This window comes from Leucoraja erinacea, chromosome 14, assembly GCF_028641065.1.
Source record: "Leucoraja erinacea ecotype New England chromosome 14, Leri_hhj_1, whole genome shotgun sequence".
Taxonomy (NCBI): Eukaryota; Metazoa; Chordata; class Chondrichthyes; order Rajiformes; family Rajidae; genus Leucoraja; species Leucoraja erinaceus.
The window spans coordinates 32032717-32057424 of NC_073390.1; the positions used below are offsets into that span (position 1 = coordinate 32032717).

The window sequence follows — 24708 nt, forward strand, 5'->3', positions numbered from 1 at the left end:
TCGCTGTTGAGTTTGAGGAAATTATGTTGCATCCAGGTTTTTATAGCTGACAAACAGGAGTTGATATGGGAGAGGGGGGGGTTGTGGGGGGATTTGGTGCCGAGGTAGATCTGGGTGTCATCGGCGTAACAGTGGAAGTCCAGGTTGAAGTGGCGGAGTATCTGACCAAGGGGGAGGATGTAGATGATGAAGAGGAGGGGGCCGAGTACGGAGCCTTGGGGAATGCCTTGAGTGACTGTGGCTGTAGCAGAGGTGTGGTTGTGGAGAGAGATGAAGTGGGATCGGTTGGATAGGTAGGAACGGAGCCAGCTGAGTGCAGAGCCTTCAATGCCGAGGTCTTTGAGGCTGGTGAGCAGGATGTTATGGTTCACTGTATCGAAGGCTGCGCTCAGGTCGAGGAGGATGAGGATGTTGAGGGAACCAGTGTCAGCAGAGGTGAGGAGGTCGTTGAGGACTTTGAGGAGAGTAGTTTCTGTGCTATGGAGGGGGCGAAAGCCAGATTGGAGGGGTTCAGAACAATGCCACTATCCATCTTACAACAGTGCCATGGGCGCTTGGCTGAAAAATAGGTTTGCAGTGCTCTCAGCCAGAAGGAACCTGGGATTGTGTTTCACACCATTGTAGCTGGGGGAGAATTGTTCCCTGAAGCTCTGGTGCTACTATCAGAGTATGTGTGATCAACATACTTTACCTGGAACTATGAAAGGACCACTCAGCAGCTTAAATCCGATATACACATTCATTGTAGTTTGGGTTGCAGTTTGTCAATGGTGCTGCTTCTTGGATTCTGGGAATGATTACATACTATTAATCTACAGTTCTACAAATGAAATTCTACGATAATTTATACTGTCTAAAGTCTAAAAAAGGGTCTTGACCCAAAACTTCACCCATTCCTTCTATCCAGAGATGCTGCCTATCCCACTGAGTTTTGTGTCTATCTATCTTCTGTCTATAGCCTTGTTACGGTGCAGTGAGTCAGCCTAATGCAATTGGCAAAAATTGCTTGAAGAATGAGAACCATTTGCAAGATGAGTGCCACAGTGATGCAGCTATTAGAGCTGTTGTGTCACCGCACCAGCGGCTTTGGTTCGATTCTGAGCTTGGGTGTTGACGTTGCAGAGTTTGAGCATTATCTTTGTTGCCACATAAGTTTCCTTTGAATGCTGCACCTTCAGTGTGTGATTTGAATGACTTATTGTGTGTGTATTCTGATTGGTGCTGGTGATATGATGATGGATGCTTCCTAAATGAGCACATCTTAAGAACATATTTATCTGTGCTCCAAATGTAATAACTACTTCCCTCTTGGTTTGATGACATAATAAATGTATCAACATTGATGCTGCTGATAACGTGTGCATCCTTGATGGTGTTGCAGACGTCATCAATGTATCCCCTTTGGTGTTTATGAGATTAAAATGAAATCTTCCTTGTTGTTGATGATGCCATTATAAAATAATCTGACCTGGTGATATCATATTAAGTATCTCTGGTCTGACAAACACCATTTCAGCTTTTATTAACGATATTTCCTCTAAAGGGCCAACACATACATTTATTTACAAGAAGTCCTTCATTTCCTTGTGATGAGATCACATTACATCACTTGTTGTGGTGTTAGTGAACTTTCAAGAACTCCATGAAAGAGGAGAGTTTATTAATGCAATAAATGATTGCATTAGAAAATTAGACAGTGTGTTGTGGAAAAATATTACAATTATGTTGTGGTGTCTCAGTGTGCATTCCCTATGGAACATAAAATATCATACTGCATTTAGCTCTGGGTACAATCCCATGAGACCATTCAGAGTCATGATGTAATTCCATTATGGTATGTACAACCCACAGTGGTGACAAATGTATTACCTTATTATTGTTGATATTTTAACAGCTTGGGGTGGATGCATTCAGTTTTTAAAATTCAGATATTTAATGTGCAGCCCATCATCCCCATTGGAACCCAGTGAACACACAACCCATCCTTTCTATATATTGTACAATCTTTTGCTGTTCTCCTTATCCTGTGCAATGCACGTTCATCTATTTCAAGATGATTTTCAACATTATATAAATAATTGCTGCAGAAATCTGTTGGGGACATTACAAAGTCTCGAGCCGAGATCTCAGTGTTTTGTCTGTGCCAACATCCAAAGAGGTCAAAGTTATTACTTCTCAACAATTTTTAGACATTGAAATTGTAGAGTCTGTGTGTTTGTAGTTCACTAATCAATCTCTATCTGTCTTTTTGCCATTGCTGTTAAGTGTTGATAAATTTTCCTTGGCTTGCAGGAGACAAGGCAGCAAAGGGTTGGTAAGATGTTGGTGGTTGGACAGTTGGTTGGAGATGAAAGATATGTTTTATATTAATTGAGTTATTAACAAAAATCTTTTATAATGGCATCATCAACAGCAAGGATGATTTTATTATGATCTTCATGGACATCGATGTGGACACATCAATGTAGTCAGCAACACTATCAAGGATGCATACATCATCAGCAGTAACAATGACACCTTTATTATGTCATCAAAACCAAGAAGGAGATACATTTGTAACATTAATAAAGATGTTCTTATGAGATAAGGAGAGGAAATCTACTGAAACCCTCTATATGAAACGTGTGAGCTCACAGTGTGTTTGACTCTCAGCTACCCTCAGAAATAACCGAGGGAGTCACCCAATTGTACCAGGACAAGAATAAAACTGGATTCACCTGGCATTTCTCCAGAAACTACATTCAGATATGATGAAGGCATACATAGTAATCAACTGGTACAAGTTCCTTTCATGAACAACTGGGTTCTTATCCTCAAATTAGGAGATCTACTCCAATGATTAGTCAAGTAAGAGACTAGAGAAACATGCTCACAAAATTGTATCTTTGTGCAATTTTTGTGCAATCTTTGTGCAATCTTTGTGCCGGTAGGCGGCTCGGCTCTGGCCAGCAGCGGCCTCTGCAGTCTGTCCGCGTTTTTATTGTTTTCTGTCTGTGTTTTAAAGTTTTTGTTATTTTTTGTTGGGGTGTGTGTGTGTGGGGGGGTGGGAGGGGGAGGGAAACTTTTTAAAATCTCTCCCTGCACTGGAGACCCGACCTTTTCTCGTCGGGTTTCCGTTGTCGTTGAGGCCGCAACGAGGAGCGGCCTCCAACAGGAAGAAGCCGGGGACTCTGGTGCTACTCACCGTCGCCGTCGCGGGGCTGGCCGAGTCCGGAAGGAGCGCTGCTGCTGCTGCTGCCGATGCCGCTGCTGGCGGAGGCTTTCTGCGGACAGCGGCGCCGGGAGCCCGCGGATCCCTGGAGGGAACTGCTTTTCGGGGCTCCTGCAACGGCGACTTCTCCCGCCCGAGTTTCGAAGATGGAGCGGGGCCTGACACCACTGCCCCGCGCGGCTGGAACGGCCGCATACATACGAGCAATCAACACCTGTGTGCGACCTCGCACCAGTTCGTGGCTTCATGAATCGCCATCGCCAGCCGGGGCTTTGACTTTGACTCTGACTCGGGGGGGGAGAAATTGCAGTGGAGGATAAGTTTTTTTTTACTCACCTATGTGATGGATGCTTATGTAAAATGTAATTATGTTGTGTCTGGGTCTATTTGTGTGTAATGTATGGCTGCAGAAACGGCATTTCGTTTGGACCTCTAGGGGTCCAAGTGACAATTAAATTGACTCTTGACTCTCTTGACTCTTGTATCTTACAACATTACTATCACGAGGCCTGCTCTCCTCTGCCATGCTGACAGAGGTGAGTGATAAGCAATCCCCTGGCTTTTGGAGCTTTCAGTGTTGACACTTGAACACATAGTCTCATGTTTGATAAGGTGACATGGTAATTGCATTTTTCTGATTATCACCTTCATCTTCTTTCAGCTGATTAATCAGTATTTCTCTAATTGAGTACCACCTGGGAGAAATATTGAGAGTTGTACACAAACTGTATCCTGGGTTTGAAGGTTCACTGACCATCAGCAAATATGATTCAGCAGCAATCTGGGCTGGCCAAACACAAAAGGTCTTAGACCAACCAACCCTCATGGTCCCTCAGATCCACATCAGCCGGTCTCCTCTCCATCCACAAGTCCAACCTCCGCAGTTTTGGGGACAGAGCCTTCTCCAGGGCAGCTCCCAGGCTCTGGAACTCCCTCCCCCTACTGATCCGCAAATCCGTGTCCCTCACCATCTTCCAGTCCGCCTCAAGACCCATCTCTTCACCTCTGCTTATCCTTAGCCCCACGTCCCCCTCCCTTTTCATCTGTGCATTAATTGCCTCATATTGTGTTTTGAATTGTATTCTGTCTTTACTTTGTGTACTAGTCATGTCTCTACTATTTATTTCATTCCCCTTACAAGTTTTTCCTCTACCTGCTAACTTTTTGTAAGGTGTCCTTGAGACTCTTGAAAGGCGCCCATAAATAAAATTTATTATTATTATTATTATTAGACAGCATTGCATCTGAGATAGGATAGAATGCCAATATGAGGGGGAAATCTTGCTGTCACATGCATTTGTCCATGATGCAACTGGCTGCAGTGACGAGTGCATGGTTCTTGTAGAGACACACTCTTGTCTTTGTTGTGTTATACTAGCACCAAGCTAAACGCGACAGACTCACAACATTGTCTGCCCACTATCACTGAGGATAGGCTTCTTCCTGGAATCCCTACTATAAGCAGCTGGACTCTCCATTGCCAAGAAAACTGAATTGTATAAGCAAGATGGGACTAGCTTTAATGGCATTGTAATATTATTCTGGGTGTGGCAACAAGGAGTTTCATAAACCTGAAGACAGTAGAAATTGGCAGGATCTCCACTGGCAGAGTAACAGTTGGCACAGAGGCAAATGGTTGAACCAATCATCCGATGTCAGTCTACTGTTCTTAATTAAGAAAAAATACGAGCAGGTCAGATGCTGAGTATCCTCTACAAGGGATTTACTTATTGACTTCCCAAAATCTTTCCATTATCAGGAGAATGGCAGAAATCTCTCTTAATTTCTTGAACGGGAGCAGTGCCAGCAACTCTTAACAAGCTCATTGCCATTTGGACTAAAGCATTGCACCTGACTGGGTTCCTAACCATCACCAAGAACTATCACTGCTTCCACTTGTGCTTCAAAATGTACAGCAGTAAAACACCCTTGATCCCTATCTCCTGGAAAGACATAAGCAGTAGGAGATATATTTTAAAACCAAAATATTTTCTAAGTTTCCTCATCATCGCTGCAAGGATAACCTGAGATCCCCTCACAGCATTGTGGACAGAACTTCATCCTTAGGGCTGCAGTAGTCCATAACAGCTCCAATCTCTCTTGTTGTGCTATGAGGCCTTAATTACTGACCTGACCACATATAAAATACCATTGGCATCTTCCTCAGGCTCATTTCAGGTTGAAATTTGGAAGTTGAACTCGAGCAGGGCTCCATCGTGAGTTCATGCGAAATACTATTAAAATGCACAACAAAAGATTATGAGGGCAGAAGTGCAGCCTAAGCTTATTAACACAAGGAACCAATACAATCCTTGGTACCAAAGCACAGGATCCTGCAATTATTTTTAGAACAACATTTCCTTGTTGACACAATGCATGTGTACAGTTCAGGTGGGAATTTCCTTGGAGTTGCTGGAATTGTGCATATTTTGCCAAGAACTTGTTTGGGAAACACAAGCAGTTCCCAAGAAACATTTGGCCCACGTTTCTCATCCTTGCCACTCGCATACCTGAAAATGTGTTCACTTGTGTCTTTATTATATTACTTTCTTCTGGAAACTGAACACGAGCTGCAGTGTTTGTATTTAAATGTAATTAATTAAGTCAGGCATTCTCTCTTTGTGAAGCTGTAAATACTTGCATTTCATTTCACGGGAATTTCTATTTCTGTACAATGCTTGAAAAGTAGCTTCTTAAAGAATTATTTTTTACATTTCCTTCTCCAATAGTTCTACCTGTAATAAGTACCTTCATCTACTATCTGACACTCTTGGACTTTGACTAGGTCTCCCGCAGCATAACTTTGACCATGCGCCTGATGTCCTGCAAAATGGATATTGACCATCAGGTGTCCTGCTCAGTGGATGATGGCCATTTACCAGCTGTCTTGCTCCTGTCCTAGACATTGACTATTTAGTAGGTGTCCTACTCAGTGGACTGAACATTCATCTGATATTCTGTTCATTGGATTCTCTCATTTACGGTATCTTTCTTTATTGACTTTGGTCATTTACTGGGTATCTTTCTCTGTGGATTTGGGTCATTTACCATATATCCCACCCATTGAGACACCCCATACCTGGTGTTATTCCCAGTGGATCTTGCCCCCTCGCCTTGTCTTTTGGATTTTAAATCTTCACCCAGGCTTTGTAGGTTGAAAAATGGTAGATCTCTTCTGGACATTAAGGCACCATTGAACTTCAACAGCTTCACCGTACAATTATTTGGAGTGGAAAGGAAATATATTGATGCATGCATGCCTGTCCCAACATCAGAGAACAGGAGGCTCTTGGTACTGACAGAGGTTCTTGTCATTCTGCCAGGACAGTGTAAGTATTCTGTTGTGAGTTGAGCAATTGTCTATTATTTCTGAGATGTGGCATATAACAGGAGAATATCGCTATTTGCAAGCCTTTGCCAATAAAAGGCCGTACGTACCAGAGGGGAAAACAATGTTCTCTGTCAGTGTTTGCTGTTTCCTGCTGAATATGAATAGCATCACACAGTGGAAACTAGGCAACGAGGAACTCATTACCATTCACTGATATAACAAACTAACGCAATATAAGCAATGTGGAAAAGAACTGCAGATGTAAAAAATGTCAGCTCCATGGATGCATGGTCTGAAGCCCAATTATTGCAGGATGGCTTACTTTGGGGAAAGAAGGGAAAATGTGGTTAATATATTGAGACTCATGTATAATGTCATCTTCATCTCAGCCAGCCCCTGGTCCAGCTCTGATTAAAGCTGTGCCGGAAATCAGAACTCTATTGCAACATTCAGCATTTTTTTCTGTAGGTTTTCCGTTTTATGAGAAAAGAACGTTCTGTCTGCCAAGTACTTAAAGTCTCGGATGGTGTAACTCCTATCTCTATTGAGCTTTTCTAATTGATAGTCAAAAACACTGCAGACGCTGAAAATCTGAACTAAAAATGTACAGAGGTCAGGCAGCATCTGTGGAAAGAGAAACAATTAACGTTTATGACTAGACTCTTGAGACCATGGAGGTTTTCAAATTGAAAGCTGAATATATATTTTTCTCTATGTTTTGTACAGGTTTATCCTTCATCTGTAATAGCTTTTTGTGGAAAAGCCCATTCCAATTACTGTAAGTTTTTCCAGTACTGAGATTAAAGAAACAAGTGACCAACTACTTACATGATCTTGACTGCGTGAGATGGGATTAATTGTTGTTACTTAAATTTAAACTTTCCCTCTTGTGGTTGCTGACAGGTATCAGCACATAATCAGACATTTATTTAATTTAAATGTCTCTCCTTTTATTTAAATATATTTTTAAATGATTGAATACTTGTACTGAAAAGCTAATAGTGGAATAATAAAGATCTTGGGACCTGTGGAAGTGTGCAATCTCTTGCCCGGGCCTGTAACATTTTTACGTCAGAGATGCTGGGTGGGTGATAGTGAAGAGTGGGATTTTTATTATGCTTAAACGGAGCATTAAGAAAAGTCCCACCAGCACTTCTGAAGGAACGGACAATACGGGCTCCATTACAGAATGGCTCCCTTGTTTCTTCGCAACCAGAAGCTGAAACAGCATTCAGCTTGCATTCTGTTCAGAACACTGCTTTGTTAAGTTTGATCACTGCCGCCTCTGAGTTACATTCTGTTGTTCAGGCTGTGCATTGTTCCTGTTGATTTCATTGCTGGCCTGCATTCGTAATCAATGCATTACACATCTTTGGAAATATACCTCTTACCCCCATCTTCCTGACCCCCATGCACCACAAAATGCTAATCTCATTACCATTTGCCAAATATCATGCAATATCATTGTTGGAGAATATTTAAGTAAATATTTTAATAGTTACTTTGAAGGAGAGGTTTAGTAAAACATTTACCGATTTAATCCTTGTTCATGAACTGAATGTGCCCTGTTGCCAATGGTGATTCTCAATGTTCAACAATTAAATCCGTCGTGTTAGCAGATTCTAGAATATCACTCCATCATTCAAAATAGACAAGTTTGCAAGGCATGTACCTTTTTTTTAAATACAGAATGGTAGGTACCTGGACTACATAGGCAAGGTAGGTGGTGGAAGCAGATACGATAATAACATCTAAGAAACATTTAGACAAGCACAAACAGACAGGAAATTGAGAGATTTAGACCATGTGCAGACAAATGGGACTTAAATTGGCATCATGTCCCAACAGACATGGTGGGCTGAAGGGCCTGTTCCTATGCTGTAATGTTTTATGCTCTAAAAAAATAACATAACTTAACTCTGTAAACACTGCCATTTACAATTGAATCTCGACCAAGTCATTCACTAGGTTTCTTGGACTGATTTAAATACTATTGAAATCACTGGACTGATTGAAATACTAATGCAATCCATCACAACATGGTTTGGCAATTGTCCTGCTCAAGACTGCAAAAAAATTAGCTGTGGATTGAGTCCAGTGCATCAAGCAAACAAGCCACACTATACCCCCCCCCCCCCACACACTCCCAATCAACTCTATCTACACTTCACGTTACCTCTGGAGAGCAGCTGACACAATCAAGGACCTCTTACACCCTCGTCAAACCCTCTTCTCCTCTTTCCCGTTGGGCAAAATATTCCAAAATTTGAAAGCATGTACCAGCAGAATCAAGACAGCTTCTTCTGATACTTATCAGGTTCTTGAATGGTACTTTCATAAACTAAGCATGTATTCACAATCTCCCAGCCTGTGTTATTGGGGCCTTTGCACTTTTTTAAAATCAGCACTTTCTCTGTAACTGTAACAATATATTTTGCACTGTTTCTCTTTTTGGACTACCTACTGTACTTGTCCATGTCTTGATTGTACTTCCGCATGGTATGATTTATCGGGATTGTATGCAAAAGTGTTTCTCAATGAGTTATTTCACTGTCTCGGAAAACGGGACAATAGACAACCAAGACAATATTATTTTTTCATTGTTCTAACTAAGTCCTAGAATCATAGTTATACAGCATGGAAACAGGCCCTTCGGCCCATCCTGCCCAGACCGATCAATGAGTCCCATCTAAACCAGTTCCATCTGCTTGCATTTGACCCATATCGCTCTAAACCTATCTTATCCATGTACCAGTCCAAATATTTTTTTAACATGATAGCACCTGCATATTGATGTTACTTCTTAGCTAATTTTACTTCCCTAAATTGAAAGCAATTTAATTTGTTTAAGCTGGCTATTTTTAAAGCAAACTGTTTGACTCTCAAAGGCCACTACTGATTCTTTTCAGGTTTCCCTTCTCCATATCGTCACGTGAGCCACTGTCCATTGGGACTTCCGTGCTGTCTCCTGGATCAGGAGGGGCTCATTCTTCTCAGCCACAAGCTCAAAATATGGGGAGAAAAGTTTCTTCATCGTATCAAATCCTCTCACTTCCTTGCCAGAGTCATCCTTGTATCCACCTAGCCAGAGTGACTGTAAAAAGAAAGAAAATATGGAAAGGTGACTGACATAGCAGATGCATGGTTACCCATCTCATCTCCCACGTATGCATGCTGCGAATTAGTCATGGCATCACTTATTTTAGCAGATCCCTCAAGCTTGAATATTGCGGAAGCTTTCAGATAATTACAATGAGATCGTGATCAACTGGGCCAGTGTCAGACGGATTGCTTAATGGTAGGACAAACAGGGCAAGACTTGCACAGTAAATGATAAGGCCCTAGCAAGTGTTGTGGTCCAGAGTGATCTAGGTGTGCAGGTACATAGTTCCACAAAAGTGACGAGACAGGTGAGGAAAGTATTAGAAGATAAGAGTGCCAATTTATCAGGGCATTGTTAGAATGTCATTTTACACCTATATGGAAAATGCCACATTTAGAATACTGTGTATAGTTCTGAAGGTATTACTCTGCTGTTCGCAAGACATCACTAAACTCGGAAGATTGCCAAAAAGTATTATGAGGATGTTACCAGGTCGGGAGGGTAACGAGGGGCTCGATAGTCTGGGGTTTTTTTTCCTCTGGGGTATAGGAGGCCGAGGGGTGACCTTAGAGAGGTGTATAAAATGATGAGGGGCGTAGATAATGTGTATAACTACAACTTTTCTTTCCCCCAACAAAGTAGCAGGGAGTCTAAAACTCGATGGAATAGGTTTAAGGTGAGAGGAGAAAGATTTAAAAAGGACCTGAGGGACAACCTTTTCCACAGAGAAGTTGGTGCATACATGGAACAAACTGCTAGACACAGTGGTCAAGGCGAGTGCAATTACAACATTTAAAATAGATTTGGGTATGTTGATAGGAAAGGTTTGGAGGGATAATCTAAGAAGCTTCTACAGGGGCACCATCGAAAGCATAATGACCTACGGCATCACTTCCTGGTTCGGGAGCTGCAAGGCTTACGAACAATATCAACTCAACAGGATAGTGAAGACCGCCAGCAGGATTATTGGTGCCCCACTCCCTTTCCTGTTGGAGATCTACAAGAAGCGGAGCATCAGTAGAGCCATCTCCATCATCAAGGACCCCTACCACCCATCACACCACATCTTCTCCATTCTGCCATCTGGGAAGAGGTACAGGAGCATCAGCTGCAAAACTAGCAGGATGCTCTACAGCTTCTTCCCACAGGCAATAAGACTGATTAACGGACTTTGTCCCCTCCCCAAATATTGTTCACCAACACATTCAACCTCGTCCATACTTTGACAGTTGGGCACCTGTCAAAGTAAAGCCACTGTCGGTCGGAATGTCTGTTTTTATTCTATTGTAAATTTTAGGCCTACTTTCTGTTTTTAGACATGGTAATTTTAATTTGTTTTTAAAGCTCTATGTATTTATCCTTTTTTATTAATTACACTGAATGGAAACTGATCGAGCAACGTTTTTTCGTTTCCTCTGTGTATGCGAGTACTCAGTGAAAATGATATTAAAGAAATACTGAATACTGATAAGAGTTAGGCAAGTGGCACGAGCTCAGTTGGACAATTTGACAATGAATGAGTTGAATCAAAGGACCTGTTTTCTATGCTGTCGAGCTCCATGATTTTACGCTTTGATACCACCGCACCAACTTATGGATGGCAAAGTTAGACTTTGATGTCTGGTTAGGCAAGTAATAACGACAAATATTGCAATGGCTTTAATATCACTTGAGAGCCCACTATGCTACTAAGTTTAATCATGAAATTATTAAGGCTCTCAGCTGGCCCGACAGACTGACAGATTTTATTTTGAGAATGCTTAAATGGTTGCCATCCAAACAACTATCCATATGCAACTGAGGAGAGGCGCCTTCTTCACTGAACAACCATATGAGAATTGTATTCTCACTACAACTCTCTCAGATGGTTTCTTAATGGAACCAGTTACCTTGGCTGTAAACTGTTCCAGCCAGGTGTAAGGTGATGCAATGACAAGGATTCCACCAGGGGCCACCAGTCCCGGAAGTCTGTGCAAGAATGCAAAAGGGTCACGTAGGCGACAGATCAGATTCCCTGCAAGGATGCAGTCAAAGGTTCCTAGATCCGTAGGTAGATTACAAGCATCCCCTTGCTTGAAAATACATCGGTTCCTTTCCTGTGGAAAAAAACAGGAAAATAAATTTACATCTCAATCTAATGATTTGATATTGATGCTGCATAATATCAGTATTTGCATGATATTCAACCCATATTTATATACCAAGTAAAAATCGTCACACCACCCATTTAAGCCTCGCAGACCAGGTTCCACATACAAATAGTAAACTTTCCTCTGCACTGTCCTATTACATATCTCCAAATCCAAGACAATATAGAGTTTGCACGATTTTTCTGGTAGGAAGAAAAGAAAAATTAGCATGGGTACCAAATCAGGAGATTTAAATGCATGATTGAATCTGTTCTTGTTGCTGGATTCAAAACAAGTCATGCAGATGAGAAAATATCTTATCTCACTGTGGTTCTCACTCTCTCCAGTGACTAATTGACAATCCTGAACTACACTGCGATGTGCTAATGAGTTAGAATGCCATTACTCATTTTATGCACCCACATTCTTCTAAAAATAGGAGTTTTCTAAGTGATACAAGTGAATTGAAGCTGACTCAGGCTGCAATGGTGAAACAACATTGCTGCAAATCCAAAACCAAAATTCCAAAAATCATTTTTTCGTGTGGTCTAAGTTCATTGCAAACCCCAGCGGGATCCATCATGGGTTTCCACTTTCCAGATTGATTTCAGTGACAAAAACATTAACCATCTACCACCACAATATAAGAACGGGGCAGCACAGTGACACAGCTGGTAGAACCACTGCCTCACAACACCAGAGATCCAGGTTCGATCTGACTTCGAGCACAGTGTGGAGTTTGCATGTTTTCCCTGGGTGTCATGGGGGGGGAAGGGAGAAATGTGTGCAATTCCAGGGGTGGCACAAGGAAGGGAGGTTGTTTGTAAGTTAGTTACCAAACATTGGAGAATTCAATGTTCATACTGTAAGTTCAAGAAGAACGCTCTGTTCCCTGTGCGGTTCTAGGACTCCAGGCATGAGATTTCTCTGCATTTCAATGGATTTTGAAATTCATTAAAAGAAATCTGAATCTCTATAAATCTATAAATAGCTTTCCGCGAGACAGTGGGAGCAGGACTGATGACCGAGGGTGCCGATTGGATGAGAGGGACATCGGTCAGCAGGCAGTGATGAGGGGGAATGGGACATGATTGGAGGAGGGAGGCGTCGGTCAGAGGTGGAAGTGGGGGGTGCGGGGGGGTGGGATTGAGGATAGAGAGCGGTGATTAGAGGAGGGAGGCGTCCGTGGGCGGGATAAGGCGAGTCCTGGTGGAGTGTGGCCCCGGGGCCGGAAGCACAGGTAGCGGTGTCCCTGGGGGACGGCAGCGGGATAGTGGGCACTGGGCTGGGAATGGCCGGGGCGTGGCTGCAGGGCCGGGGCCTTGTTGGTGTCGATAAGCATTTTAAAGCTACTAGAGGGAGTGTGTGTATGAGCCCTAGTGAGTATTGGGGGGGTGGAAGATTGCAACCTTCACGTGGTCCGCCCTGTTTCGACTAATGCAATCAACTCGACGTGCACAAACGGAAGATCAAATAGAACAAGTTGTCCAACAATTTTAGGCTGTGCACGACACACGAAAGAAGACAAAGTGAGTATTGGGGAGAGTCTCTGTTAGTGTGAGTAAAGGTGACGGGACGTCCCTGTGAGTGTGAGCAGTGAGGGGGTCTTTGTGAGCGTGAGGAAAGGTAAGGGGAGTGGTCCCTGTGAGTGTGAGCAGTGAGTGGTCCCTGTGAGTGTGAGCAGTGAGGGTTCCCTGTGAGTGTGAGTGGGGAAGACCCTGCGAGAAATTAAGGTAAACAGGCAAGAAAATGGTTCAATTTCAAGGTACAATTATAAAATAAAAAATTCTGCATAAAGGGGTGCTGCCCCCTTTTACCCCTGCCAGGGGTGTTGCCCCTTGGAATTCTACCAGGGTGGGGGGGGGGGCCCATGATGAGTCAGCGCGATGATCAGAAGAGGGAGGTGTCGGTCAGAGGTGGAAGTAGGGGTTTGAGACTGAGGATAGAGCGCGGTGATTGGAGGATGGAGACGTCCTGGTGGAGCAAAGATCATAGAGCAGTGCTTGAATCGGCCCATTTGCGGGGCTTCTCGTCGCCTGGCGCAGTGCGGCTTAAAATCAACCTCGGGATCCTCTATCGCCCCGCGGTCAAATTGTTGAAGCCCCCGCCGGGCGATGAAAGGTCCCGCGAACGGGCCGATTAAAGCCCCACGATTCGGGGCGGCCAAAGCTGCTGTTGCTGGAGTTTGGAGTCTGTCACCAACAAGGTCAGCTCCCGATGTTACCATCCACAGTTGCAACGCGAAGAAATTGTGTCCCCCCCATGTTTTTATAGCGATTTCCGCCCCAGCAATTGAGGTGGTGGAAAAGCTATAAATCTCCAGGGCCAGACAATGTTTCCGCCCCCATACCCTCAGGCTCTGTGCCGAACAACTGGCACCAGTCCACACAGACATTTTCAATCGGTCTCTGTCCTGCACTGTCCCTTCTTCAAAGTCTCAACTATTGTTCCTGTACCCAAAAAGCCAAGGATTACTGGTCTTAAAGACGACAGGTCTGTCGCACTGACCACTATAATCATGAAGACCCATGAAAGACTTGTGCTGGCTCACCTGAAAAAAATATCACAATCCCCCTGCTGGATCCCCTGCAGTTGGCATATTTGGCAAATAGATCAGTGGATAACGCAGCCAACCTAGGCCTGCACTTCATCTTCCAGCACCCACACTGCAAGGATTTTGTTTGTGGATTTTAGCTCTGCATTGAACACCATTGTGCCAGAGCTACTACACTCCAGACTCTCCCAGTTGACTGTGCCTGATCCCCTCTCTCAATGGATCACCAACTTTCTAACAGACAGGACGCAGTATGTGAGGCTGGGAAAGCACATCTCGGATCCGCTGACCTTCAGCATAGGAGTACTGCAAGGCTGCGTACTCTCCCCTCTCCTTTACTCTCTGTACACCACGACTGTACCTCCACGGACTCCTCTGTCAAGCTCCTCAAGTTTTGGATGACACAACTCTGATTAGACTGATCAAAGATGGGGAAGAATCTGTCTACAGACAGGAAGTGACACAGCTGGCATCTTGGTGCCATCGCAACCTGGAGCTCAATTCTCTTAATGGGTCTGTCCCACTTAGGCGACTTTTTAGGCGAGTGCAGGAGACTGCGTTCGTCACATGTTCGCTGGTGGTTTATGGTGAGTCTCTTTCATGGTCGTGAGGAATTCCCGCATTTTGGGACCTAGTCACGGGCCTCAGTATGGTCGCCGCAAATTTTTCAACATGTTGAAACATTTTCTGCGACCAAAAATTGTTCGTCAAGGAGATAATCGATAATCCTGTAGTCATAGGTGCAGTTGTAGTGGGGTTGCTATGTAGTTATGGGTAGTCGAGGTAGTCGTAGGTAGTTTTAATTAATCGCCTTTGCTGACCGGGTCATTTTCATTGGCTCGTTGGGGAAAAAAACGTAATCAGGAGTTTTCAGAAACAAGGATAACCGACCGGTAATGTTAAATGTCCATTGAACTTCACAGCTGTGTATCTCTGGCTTATTAAAAGTTGTCTCCACTCCTTCTCCCCCTCCCACCCCCCCCCCTCTCTTTTAAAGGACTTAACGTACACTGCCGTCTTAATTCCAGCGCCAACCTTCCAGTTCATCGTGGTGTGTGTCTGTATCAACTTGGCTTTGCACCGTGTGAATTTCAGACAGCTCTTCCCCCGCTTGCCCTGGCCCCTGCCTTTGCGATGTGTTTATGTGTGTGTGTTCCTGACAGTCGCCATTGTAGTTCCCGTTTTTTCAGGCGACTGACGGCAACTTGACAGTCGCCGGCAGTCTGCAGAAAATCGCCTAAGTGGGACAGCCCAATACGATGTTGGAATTCATTGTAGACTTTAGGAGAGCTCCCCCTCCCCACTCACCATCAACAACACCACATTCACATCTGTGGTCATTTAAGTTCCATGGGACCATCATCTCCAGGGACCTTAAATGGGAAGCCACCATCGACTCCACAGTCAAAAAGACACAACAGAGGATGTACTTCCTGCGGCAGCTGAGAAAACACAATCTGCCACAGGCAATGATGGTCCAGTTTTATACAGCTATCATAGAGTCTGTCCTCACCTTCTCCATCATGGTCTGGTTTGGTTCAGCCACCAAGCATGACATCCGGAGGCTGCAGCGCGTAGTTCGATCAGCCGAGAAGGTTGTTGGCTGCAACCTTCTCCCCATCAATGAACTGTAAACAGCAAGGGCCAAGAGATGAAGGGTAAGATCATCTCTGACCACTCTTACCCTGGCCACAAACTCTTCGAAGCACTTTCCTCTGGAAGGCGACTTCGGACTGTCAAAGTCTCCACAGCCAGACATAAAAGCAGCTTTTTTATCTACGAGCAGTAGCTCTCCTCAACAGCCACTCATACTACTCAACAGCCACACTACAACAAAAACTTTTATTTTTTTTTTCTTCTCCCTCCCTGTGCCCCACTTGGATTTGCACCCATTTCTTCCCTTCACCCTTGCACCATCCCTTCCACCCATTTACCTTCATCTGGGTTCACAATTCGCACCTCTTTTGTTCTTATCTCACTTTCTCTTTTCATCTCTGGCTTTTGTCCAATCATCTTCCAATCAAACCCCCTCATCTGTATCCACCCATCACTTGCAGGCTTTGCTCTGCACCCACTCAACTACCAGTTCCCCCACCACCGCTACAATCAGTCTGAAGGTTCCTGACGAAAACAACAGCCATCCATGTTCTCTAGAGATGATGTCTGACATTAAATTACTCCAGGACTGCCGTTTATTGGATAAGCTAGAGTTGTTTTCTGTGGAACAGAGGAGACCGAGGGAGGTGTACTCAAATAGAATAAATAAGAAGGTTCTATTTCCCTTTGATGAGAGGTTAAAATGCAGGGATATACATTTAGTAGAGGAAATAGAGGAGAGTTGAAGAAATATTTTGACCCCAAAAAAGTTGTGTGGATCTGTAACTAAGTGAAGGAGTGGTGAAGGCAGAAACCCTCACAGATAAAATGGGATTGAACGAAAACTTGAACGGTTGTGAGCTGCTGGACCATGGACCATTGTTAGATTGGAAGGCTGGTGGCGCTTTTACAACTGGCATAGACTTTTTTTAAAATATTTTATTTTATTAGAAGTACAGTCATATGGCACCAAAGTGCCTAATATATATTTTCATAATACATTTTATGTACAACTTCTTTTTTTTTTTGTTACATTGAAAAAAGATGAGAATAAGAAAAAGAAGTTAGATAGTAAAGGATAGAAAGATGTGAAATATATAGTGTGTGAAGAAAGAAAACGAGTAAATGAAGAAAGTTGAGAGAGAGAAAATAGTGAAAAGAAAATAAAATAAAAAAGAAAAGGAGATCATTATTTATAATCTTGACCAACCCTCGTCCAGTCCTGAAACAGTTATTTTTTACAATTGTGTTGCACCATATGATTCCAAAAAAACGACGAATGGAGACCAACTCGTTATGAATTGGTCTGATTTATCCATTAGGAGGAATCGCATTTCCTCAAGATGAGCGGTGTCCAACATACTTGCAATCCACATTTTAAGCGTTGGTATTGATGTACCCTTCCAAAATTTAAGTATTATTTTTTTTGCTATTATTAAACCATAGTTAAGGAATAGATTTTGAGATGTGTTCAATTTATTCCCATCTTCCATTACACCAAATATAATCATTTCAGTATCAACTGGCATAGACTTAACGGACCAGATGCCTCATTCTGTGCAGTATGTACTATTCTGCAATATTCTATGATACATGATTTGCATAATGGTGCTGCAATGGAGGTGGACGATATCTTCAAGTTCCAAGGTGTAAATATCACCAATTTGACGTGGTCAAACCACATTGATGATATGGCCAAGAAAGCACACCAATGCTTCTACTTCCTCAGAAGTCAATGGGATTTTGCATGTTCCCCATGACTCATATGTTTCCATAGATGCACTGCAGAAAACATCCTATTGGGATGTATCAGAAATTAGTATGGCAACTGCTCTGCCCCAAACTACAAGAAACTACAGAAAATTGTGGACCCAGCCCAGCACTGGGTAGCCTTTCCCCATGATCTAGAGACCAGGCATTGGCATGGAATGTACAGTAATGTTGCCAACATCTCATGAATTCCTTTAGGCTGAATTCTACACATGAAAAGTATGTAGGACTAAAACCAAATAGGATCAATGCAATTTTCCTGGCAGGAAGAAAAGTAAAATGAACTAGAATATTGGAGGCTTGGTGGGTGGGCAAAATAGGTTCGGCAGGAAGCTGTTGTAACCAAGAGTATGCAGGAGCTCTTGTCCCTCTCTTCTCTTCTCCAATCAATCCAAAGGAGAAGTGTAGTAGATTGTTACTTGCAAATGGATGCAAGAAAATGAGAATATCAGTGCGAAGAGGATGAGGACAGAGGAAAAATAGGAATAGATTAAAGGAATGGACACCAAACTGCGGGATGACAGGGAAGAGAGGAGATCAGGAAAGGAATGGCTGAATACTTACAATGTCCTGCGGCACCACAGCAACATGTTGGATGGTCAAGTTTCCCTCTATGGTGGCAGTATAAGGGAGCTGGCCTTGTTCCTTCAGTTGGTTGCAAGCATTCACAAATGGGAGGCTGAAGTCGATGCCCACCACCTCTTGAAAAATCCGGGCCAGCTCAAATGAAGCCCTCCCCACAGCACAACCAATGTCCAGGGCTCTGCTGGGAACACCATTCTGACAGAAGTGAGTGAAAAAGTTACTGCACAAATTTGCCAATGTACAACGTGCCATGATAAAACGTTTTACAACTGGTAAATGGTAAAGTATTGTTATTGTAGTTATATAGAAAGGAATCATTTCTAATTTTCTCGCTGCCTTGTTTTGTCTTACATCCTTATTCCCTTCCTCTTTGTAACCCATTGCTTTCTATGTTCTTTGGAAAATTCTCTCCTTTGATACAAATTACCACTGACTAACCCTCTCCATTCCTCATGACATGTCCTGTGCTATTTATTTGTTGATCATAAACCTCTGTCCTCTTGATTCCTCTACCTTGTGCATTCACCCCTTTTATGGCCCTCGTGATTGTAGACATCTCATGAAGATCACCCACTCAGTCTCCTACATTCCAAGTACAATGTCCAAGGCTGCCTTACCTCAGCTATAACACTGTCCCTCGAGATTTATTTCTGCACTGATTTAAGCATAATGGCAACTATCTTATAGAAAGGTGGCCAAAACTGAACAAGATACTCCAAATCCAACCTCACGAACTCACGCCCCAACTTCTATACTTCCATCCTTGTAAAATACCAGTATATCTACATTTGGGTCCCCCCACTCCAACATGCTTTTGCTCTCTAAATTTGACCATTTTTTTTCTCTCACATTCCTTGAATCCTCCATTTACGTCTTCCTCCTGCTCAACCACTGTACCATATCAGATCTTATCAGTCACTAATGGCATCCAATGTAGCTGGGATGTGATCACAGGGAAACTCCACATAGTGCATGACCCACTGTATCGCCCAGGCCGCACATGTTGAAGAACAGTGTGTGACCCGTTTTCTAAACCTCAGCATGCGAAAGGACTCTGTGATCCACTAGAACACTCAGTCCCAGACTAAGTAACGACAGCGGGGTGACTCCAGAATCTGATTGTTTCACAGGCAATAGTAACCCATTGAATCCTCAACAATGTAACCATTGTTTATACACATGCCTAGGATAAGGGAGAGCAAGTGCTTGACCATTGCTCCAAATACAGAGCCATACAATTGAGATTCTCATGGGACTCAAACTTGCTGACTTCATGGGGCAAGGTGAAGTGAGCAGCACCCTTTCTTCTGAGTCACGTGGTTGTGGGTTCAAATCCCACTCCAGAGATTTAAACAACATCCTAACCTGACCAGTACATGACTAAAGGATTGCTTCACTGTTGGAGGTTTTGACTTTTAGATAAAGGCATGGCACTATTGGCCCATACGGTTGTGTGTAAAAGACCACGAAGCACTACTTTGAAGAGCAGTGATTTCGCCTCCCCCTTACCAATATCTGTTGCTCAATCAATATCATGAAAATAGATGTGTAGGAAAGAACTGCAGATGTTGGTTTAAATCGAAGATAGACACAAAATGCTGGAGAGAAGGAATGGGTTTCGGGTCGAGACCCTTCTTTAGACTGAAACCCATTCCTTCTCTCCAGAGATGCTGCCTGTCCCGCCGAGTTACTCCAGCATTTTGTGTCTATCACAAAAACATATTACAGTCGACCTCTGTTTAATAGACAATTGATTAATGGAAATTCACCCTTACAGAATTCAAAAATCACTACCCAGAATTTGAGATAAAGAATAAAATTCACTTTCACGGAATTTACATCGTCAACAAATAAATACAACATTTGTCTTCTTATCAGTTCCATTTCTTGACTCATGCTCAAATGACATGGCTTGGTGTTATTGAAAATTACGATACAGCGTTTTCTAGGAACAAAAACCCACTCCCCAAAGGTGGGAATGTGCCTCTAACAGCTTCCTGTTTTATGAAGATTTATTGAGGGAGCTTCTGCTCCTGAAATGCTGTACTTTGGAAAGTACTTCACCTGCTGTGTAGGGTTTTACGAATCTCCACAGTGTGCCACTAAATATCAGCACAAACATTTATACTTTTGACTTCAGCACCACTTTTTAAAATAATTATTTAAATAAAGTGTCAACAGTGCCGAGCCTGTTACCTGCTGGGTGAAGTGTTTGATGCATTCCTCAGCACACCTCCGTGGGAAGTTCTGGACTGCGGCAGTGTTGGCGATGCCCAGGTATTGTACCTGTGGCTCACCGTAGTGGAAGTGGAGATACTCATTCAGGGCTCGCTGTGTCTCGTATACACTTTCCTTCGACGATTCAGTTTCTTCCAGCATTCGGTGTTGTCTCCACAGACGATGCAAGGCATAGCCACCCACGAGGATGACGGCAGATCCGATCAGAATTGGCACTTCGTCCCTCAGCATGAACATGGCAGGCATGGTAAGGCAGCCCTAGGCTTCAGGCGACAGAGAGGAGCTGGAAAAATTCAATGAGAAAGTAAAAGGTCAGCAGCAGGGCAGTGTCCTGCAAGTGAAGGTCAGAACAGCTCTTTACAAGATAAGAGCTTTTAGTTTAAAGGCACTGTCTCTCAACAATTTTTTTTTTTTTGCCAGAACCCTGTCGTTGCACAAGGGAGAAGTGGGGATTTAAAAATGCAACAAGTTGAAGGTTTTCTTGATAGGTTCACTTCTTAAAACAGACAATAACACAAGGGGTTAAAGGTAAACCATGCCAAGCTTTACTCAATTCGTCATGACGGGAACGGTGGGGCCCAGCACAGAGAGTATACCAATAGACTCAGTGCTCCCCAAGCAGCCACACAAAGATACAGTGTTTTAAAATTTCTTATATACTCTTAAAGTCAAGTAAATGCCCTAGACATTCTTCCAAAATCTACTGCCGCGGAGCATTTCCAAGAAACAACTGCTAATGTCTGTTTCAGTGACTGTTATCTTCGGAGGTGCGGTGATCTATTTACGTTAGTTCGGTCAGCTGCCGTTCTGTTGATTCGGTTATCCCAGGCATATTCTCTTCTGTGGTTATTCCAAGGATTGCAAGTATTGCTCACTCACATCTACATTGGTCTCGCTCACATCGACATGAGTGTGCAGTATTTCAGTTATTAGTTACCCCCATACAAAGCACCAGCAGTATTTCAGTTTTCAGCTACACGAGTCAGCAGTATATTTCCTCTGTCAGTAGTTTTAAAGCTAAATAAGCATTTAAGCAAGAATACAGAAATGGTCAAGTATCCCATTGGCAAGTAATTCTAGCCATTAGCGATTAACTCTTTCATTCTCTTATTAGTCTGGCCTGATCTTTGTCGTTGAGGTGTTCGGTTCCCATTGGATACAAGTGTATTGCCAGACCAAAGAAGTAAGCTGGGGGAGGGGTTCCATGTTGAGATAAAATTTGCAACCAATCATTGTCCACTTCCTGCCTTCTCTATACTGTCACCTTCCAGCTTTTGGTTCCTTTCCCCTCATGATCCCATTAGATTGACTGATCCAGGAACATGAACACATAATCCATTCCTCCAGATCTCTTGGATTTCACCTGAATAAAAATGCGCCCGATTGTACCAGCTCGGATAAATCAGCCTTTAATTCCCAGACCTACTTCCGACTAGCTGACAAGGTAGGGGAGAGTATACCACCAGAGTTTGACTGGTCACGTGCTCATGATAGTGTGCATGCTGAAGAGGTCACAGCTCTGAAGGGACTGGGGACCACAATACTCTGCTACCTGGAAATAGCAAAGCCTAAAAGTTACAAGTATTCCTAAGTCAACTTTGAGAAGGACTGTGTGGTCAAACATGCCCACTCAACGCCATACCGCCTGCATAATGAGGATTGGTTGTGCTCACCACCATGGATCATTTTCCTATCAATATTGACACCAGACATTCCAGAGAAAACGCACGCGGTCACAGGGAGAACATGCAAACTGTACAAACACCACCTATAGTCAGGATCAACCCCTGGTCTCTGGCACCATAAGGCAGCAACTCTGCACCGCTACACCACCCCATATTCTGGTGAGCAATTCCTGACCCATCCTCTACATCCTGAAATGAGAAGGAAAACACATTTACCCTATGCCTATTCCCCCATGCCAATCCCTCCCCTTCCACAGATTCACAACTCTGGATCAAAAAGTTTTTCAAGTAAATGGCCTACCGCTTATTCTTAAACTGTGACCCCTGGTTCTGGACTCCACCAACATCGGGAATAATTTTCCTGCATCTAGCCTGCCTAATCCTTTAAGAATTTGATATGTCTTCACTAAGGAAGCCACAAACAAAGTGCTTGTTTAACTGTTCTGCCATTTCCTTGTTTTGCATTATGAATTCACTTGTCTCTTACTGTAAGGGACCTACATTTGTCTTCACTAATATTTTCCTTTTTACATATCTAAAGAAGTTTATGTCAGTCTTTATATGCCCCACAAGCTTTCCTTCATTCGCTCCCCCCCACTCCCCTTAATTAACTCCTTTGTCCTCCTCTGTTGAGTTCTAAATTTCTCCCAGTCCTCCAGTTTGCTGCTTCCTCTGACCAATTTATATGCCTCTTCCTTGATTTCCCTCGTTAGCCTTGGTTGAGCCGCCTTCCCCATTTTGTTTTTTTGCCAGTCAGGGATGAACAATTTTTGGAGTTCATCCACGCGGTCTTTAAAATTTGCCCTTGCATCTCCACGGTCAACCCTTTCAGTATAATCAGTCTATCCAAGCCAATTCCCGTCTCATAACTTCAAGGTCTCCTTTCTTTAAGTTCAGAACTCTTGTCTCTGAATTATGGTCACTGTTGCCCAAGGGGCTTTGCACAAGAAGATCACTATCTAATAACACAATACCCAGTCTAGGATGGCTTGCCCTCTAGTCTGTTCCTCTACATATTGGTGTTGTTACCAATTTGGTTGACCCAATCTATATGTAGATTAAAGTCACCCATGAACTGCTACACGCATCCCTAATTTGGTGGTCGGAACAACTCCAACAAGCATTTTCTGACCTTGGCTATTTCGCAGTTCTACCCGTACCGATTCTACAGCATCCAAGCTAATTTCTCTCCTTGCTATTACATTAATCTCCTCTTTAACCAGCAATGCCACCCCACCTCCTCTTCCTTTTTGTCTATCCTTCATGAATATTGAATACCCCAGCATGTTTAGTTCCCAGCCTTGGGCACCCTGGAGCCATGTCTGTAATTCCAACTATATCATATTCCTTAACTACTAACTGTGCATTCAATTCATCCACCTTATTACGAATGCTCCTTGCATTAAGGCAAAAAGCTTTCAGGTTTGTTTCTCTTATCTCCCTTCTACCTTTTGCCTATGTCTCCTTGCATTGGTTCCCATCCCCCTGCCTTGTTAGTTTAAATGTGACCTTTCCTCTCTTTCCCATTAACTGCACGCATAGGCTTCCACATTGTTGACTCCACCTCCCCATTGTTTAGTTTAAACCCCCCCCGTGTAGCACTAGTTACTCTGCCTGCCAGAATGTCGGACCTCCTCCAATTAAGGTGCAACCCGCTCCCTTTGTACAGGTCACCCCTGCCCCAGAAGAGATTCCAGTGGTCTATAAATCTAAATCCCTGCCCCCTGCACCAACTCCTCAGCCACACGTTCAGATCTCCTATCTCCCTGTTCCTACCCTCACTAGCACGAGGTACTGGAAGAAATCCAGATATAACCACCCTAGAAGTCCAGCTTTTCAGCCTCCCACCTATGGTTCTCCATACCCACGTTGCAGAACCTCCTTCCTCTTCCTGCCATGTCATTTGTGCCTTTATGCACAACTACTTCTGGCTGTTCATCTTCACTGTCGAGGATGTTCCGAAGCCAGTCTGAGATCTCCTGGACCCTGGCATCGGGGAGGCAGTACACCATCCTGGAGTCTCGCCTGTTTCTGCAAAATCTCCTGTCCGCACCTCTGACTATTGAGTCCCTCACCACCTGCTCTACCTGATGTCACTCTTCCCCATTGAGCCTCAACAGCAGGGTTGGAGTTACAGCCCTGGCTGCCACTCATACTTGAGTTGTCATCCGCCCCGACAGCTCCCAAGAGGGTATACCTGTTTTCAATAGTTACAGCCACCGGGGTCTCCTGCACTCCATGTTTACTTATCTTCCTTGTTGTCACCCACCTTCGCTTTTCCTGTATCCTCGGTGTAACAACCTCACTATAGGTCCTGTCCAGGAAACTCTCATTTTCCGGATGGTCCTGAGGTCATCCAGCTGCTGCTCCAGTTTCCTAACACGATCTTTCGGGAGCTGCATTTGGACACAATTTCTGCAGGTGTAGTTGTCATATGCACCAGCAGTGTCCCTGACCTCCCACATCCTGCAGCAGAGACACTGTAACAACTTGTCTGCTATTACTT

The 24708-nt window shown here is 43.6% G+C and overlaps 2 protein-coding genes across 14 annotated transcripts in view; one reads left to right on the top strand and one right to left on the bottom strand.

The window, feature by feature from the left end:
- The window catches only part of kif1aa (kinesin family member 1Aa), a 207320-nt gene that overhangs the window by 42792 nt on the left and 139820 nt on the right, over positions 1-24708 (top strand). The gene's annotated exons all lie outside the window — the stretch shown is intronic.
- Positions 8016-22742, bottom strand: LOC129703531 (uncharacterized). Its single transcript, XM_055646084.1, has 5 exons — positions 21303-22742; positions 20476-20800; positions 18259-18474; positions 11535-11741; positions 8016-9636 (listed from the first exon to the last, which is right to left on the bottom strand). The coding sequence occupies exons 2-5, from the start codon at positions 20761-20763 to the stop codon at positions 9448-9450; spliced, it is 900 nt and encodes a 299-aa protein (XP_055502059.1). The 5' UTR covers positions 20764-20800; positions 21303-22742; the 3' UTR covers positions 8016-9447.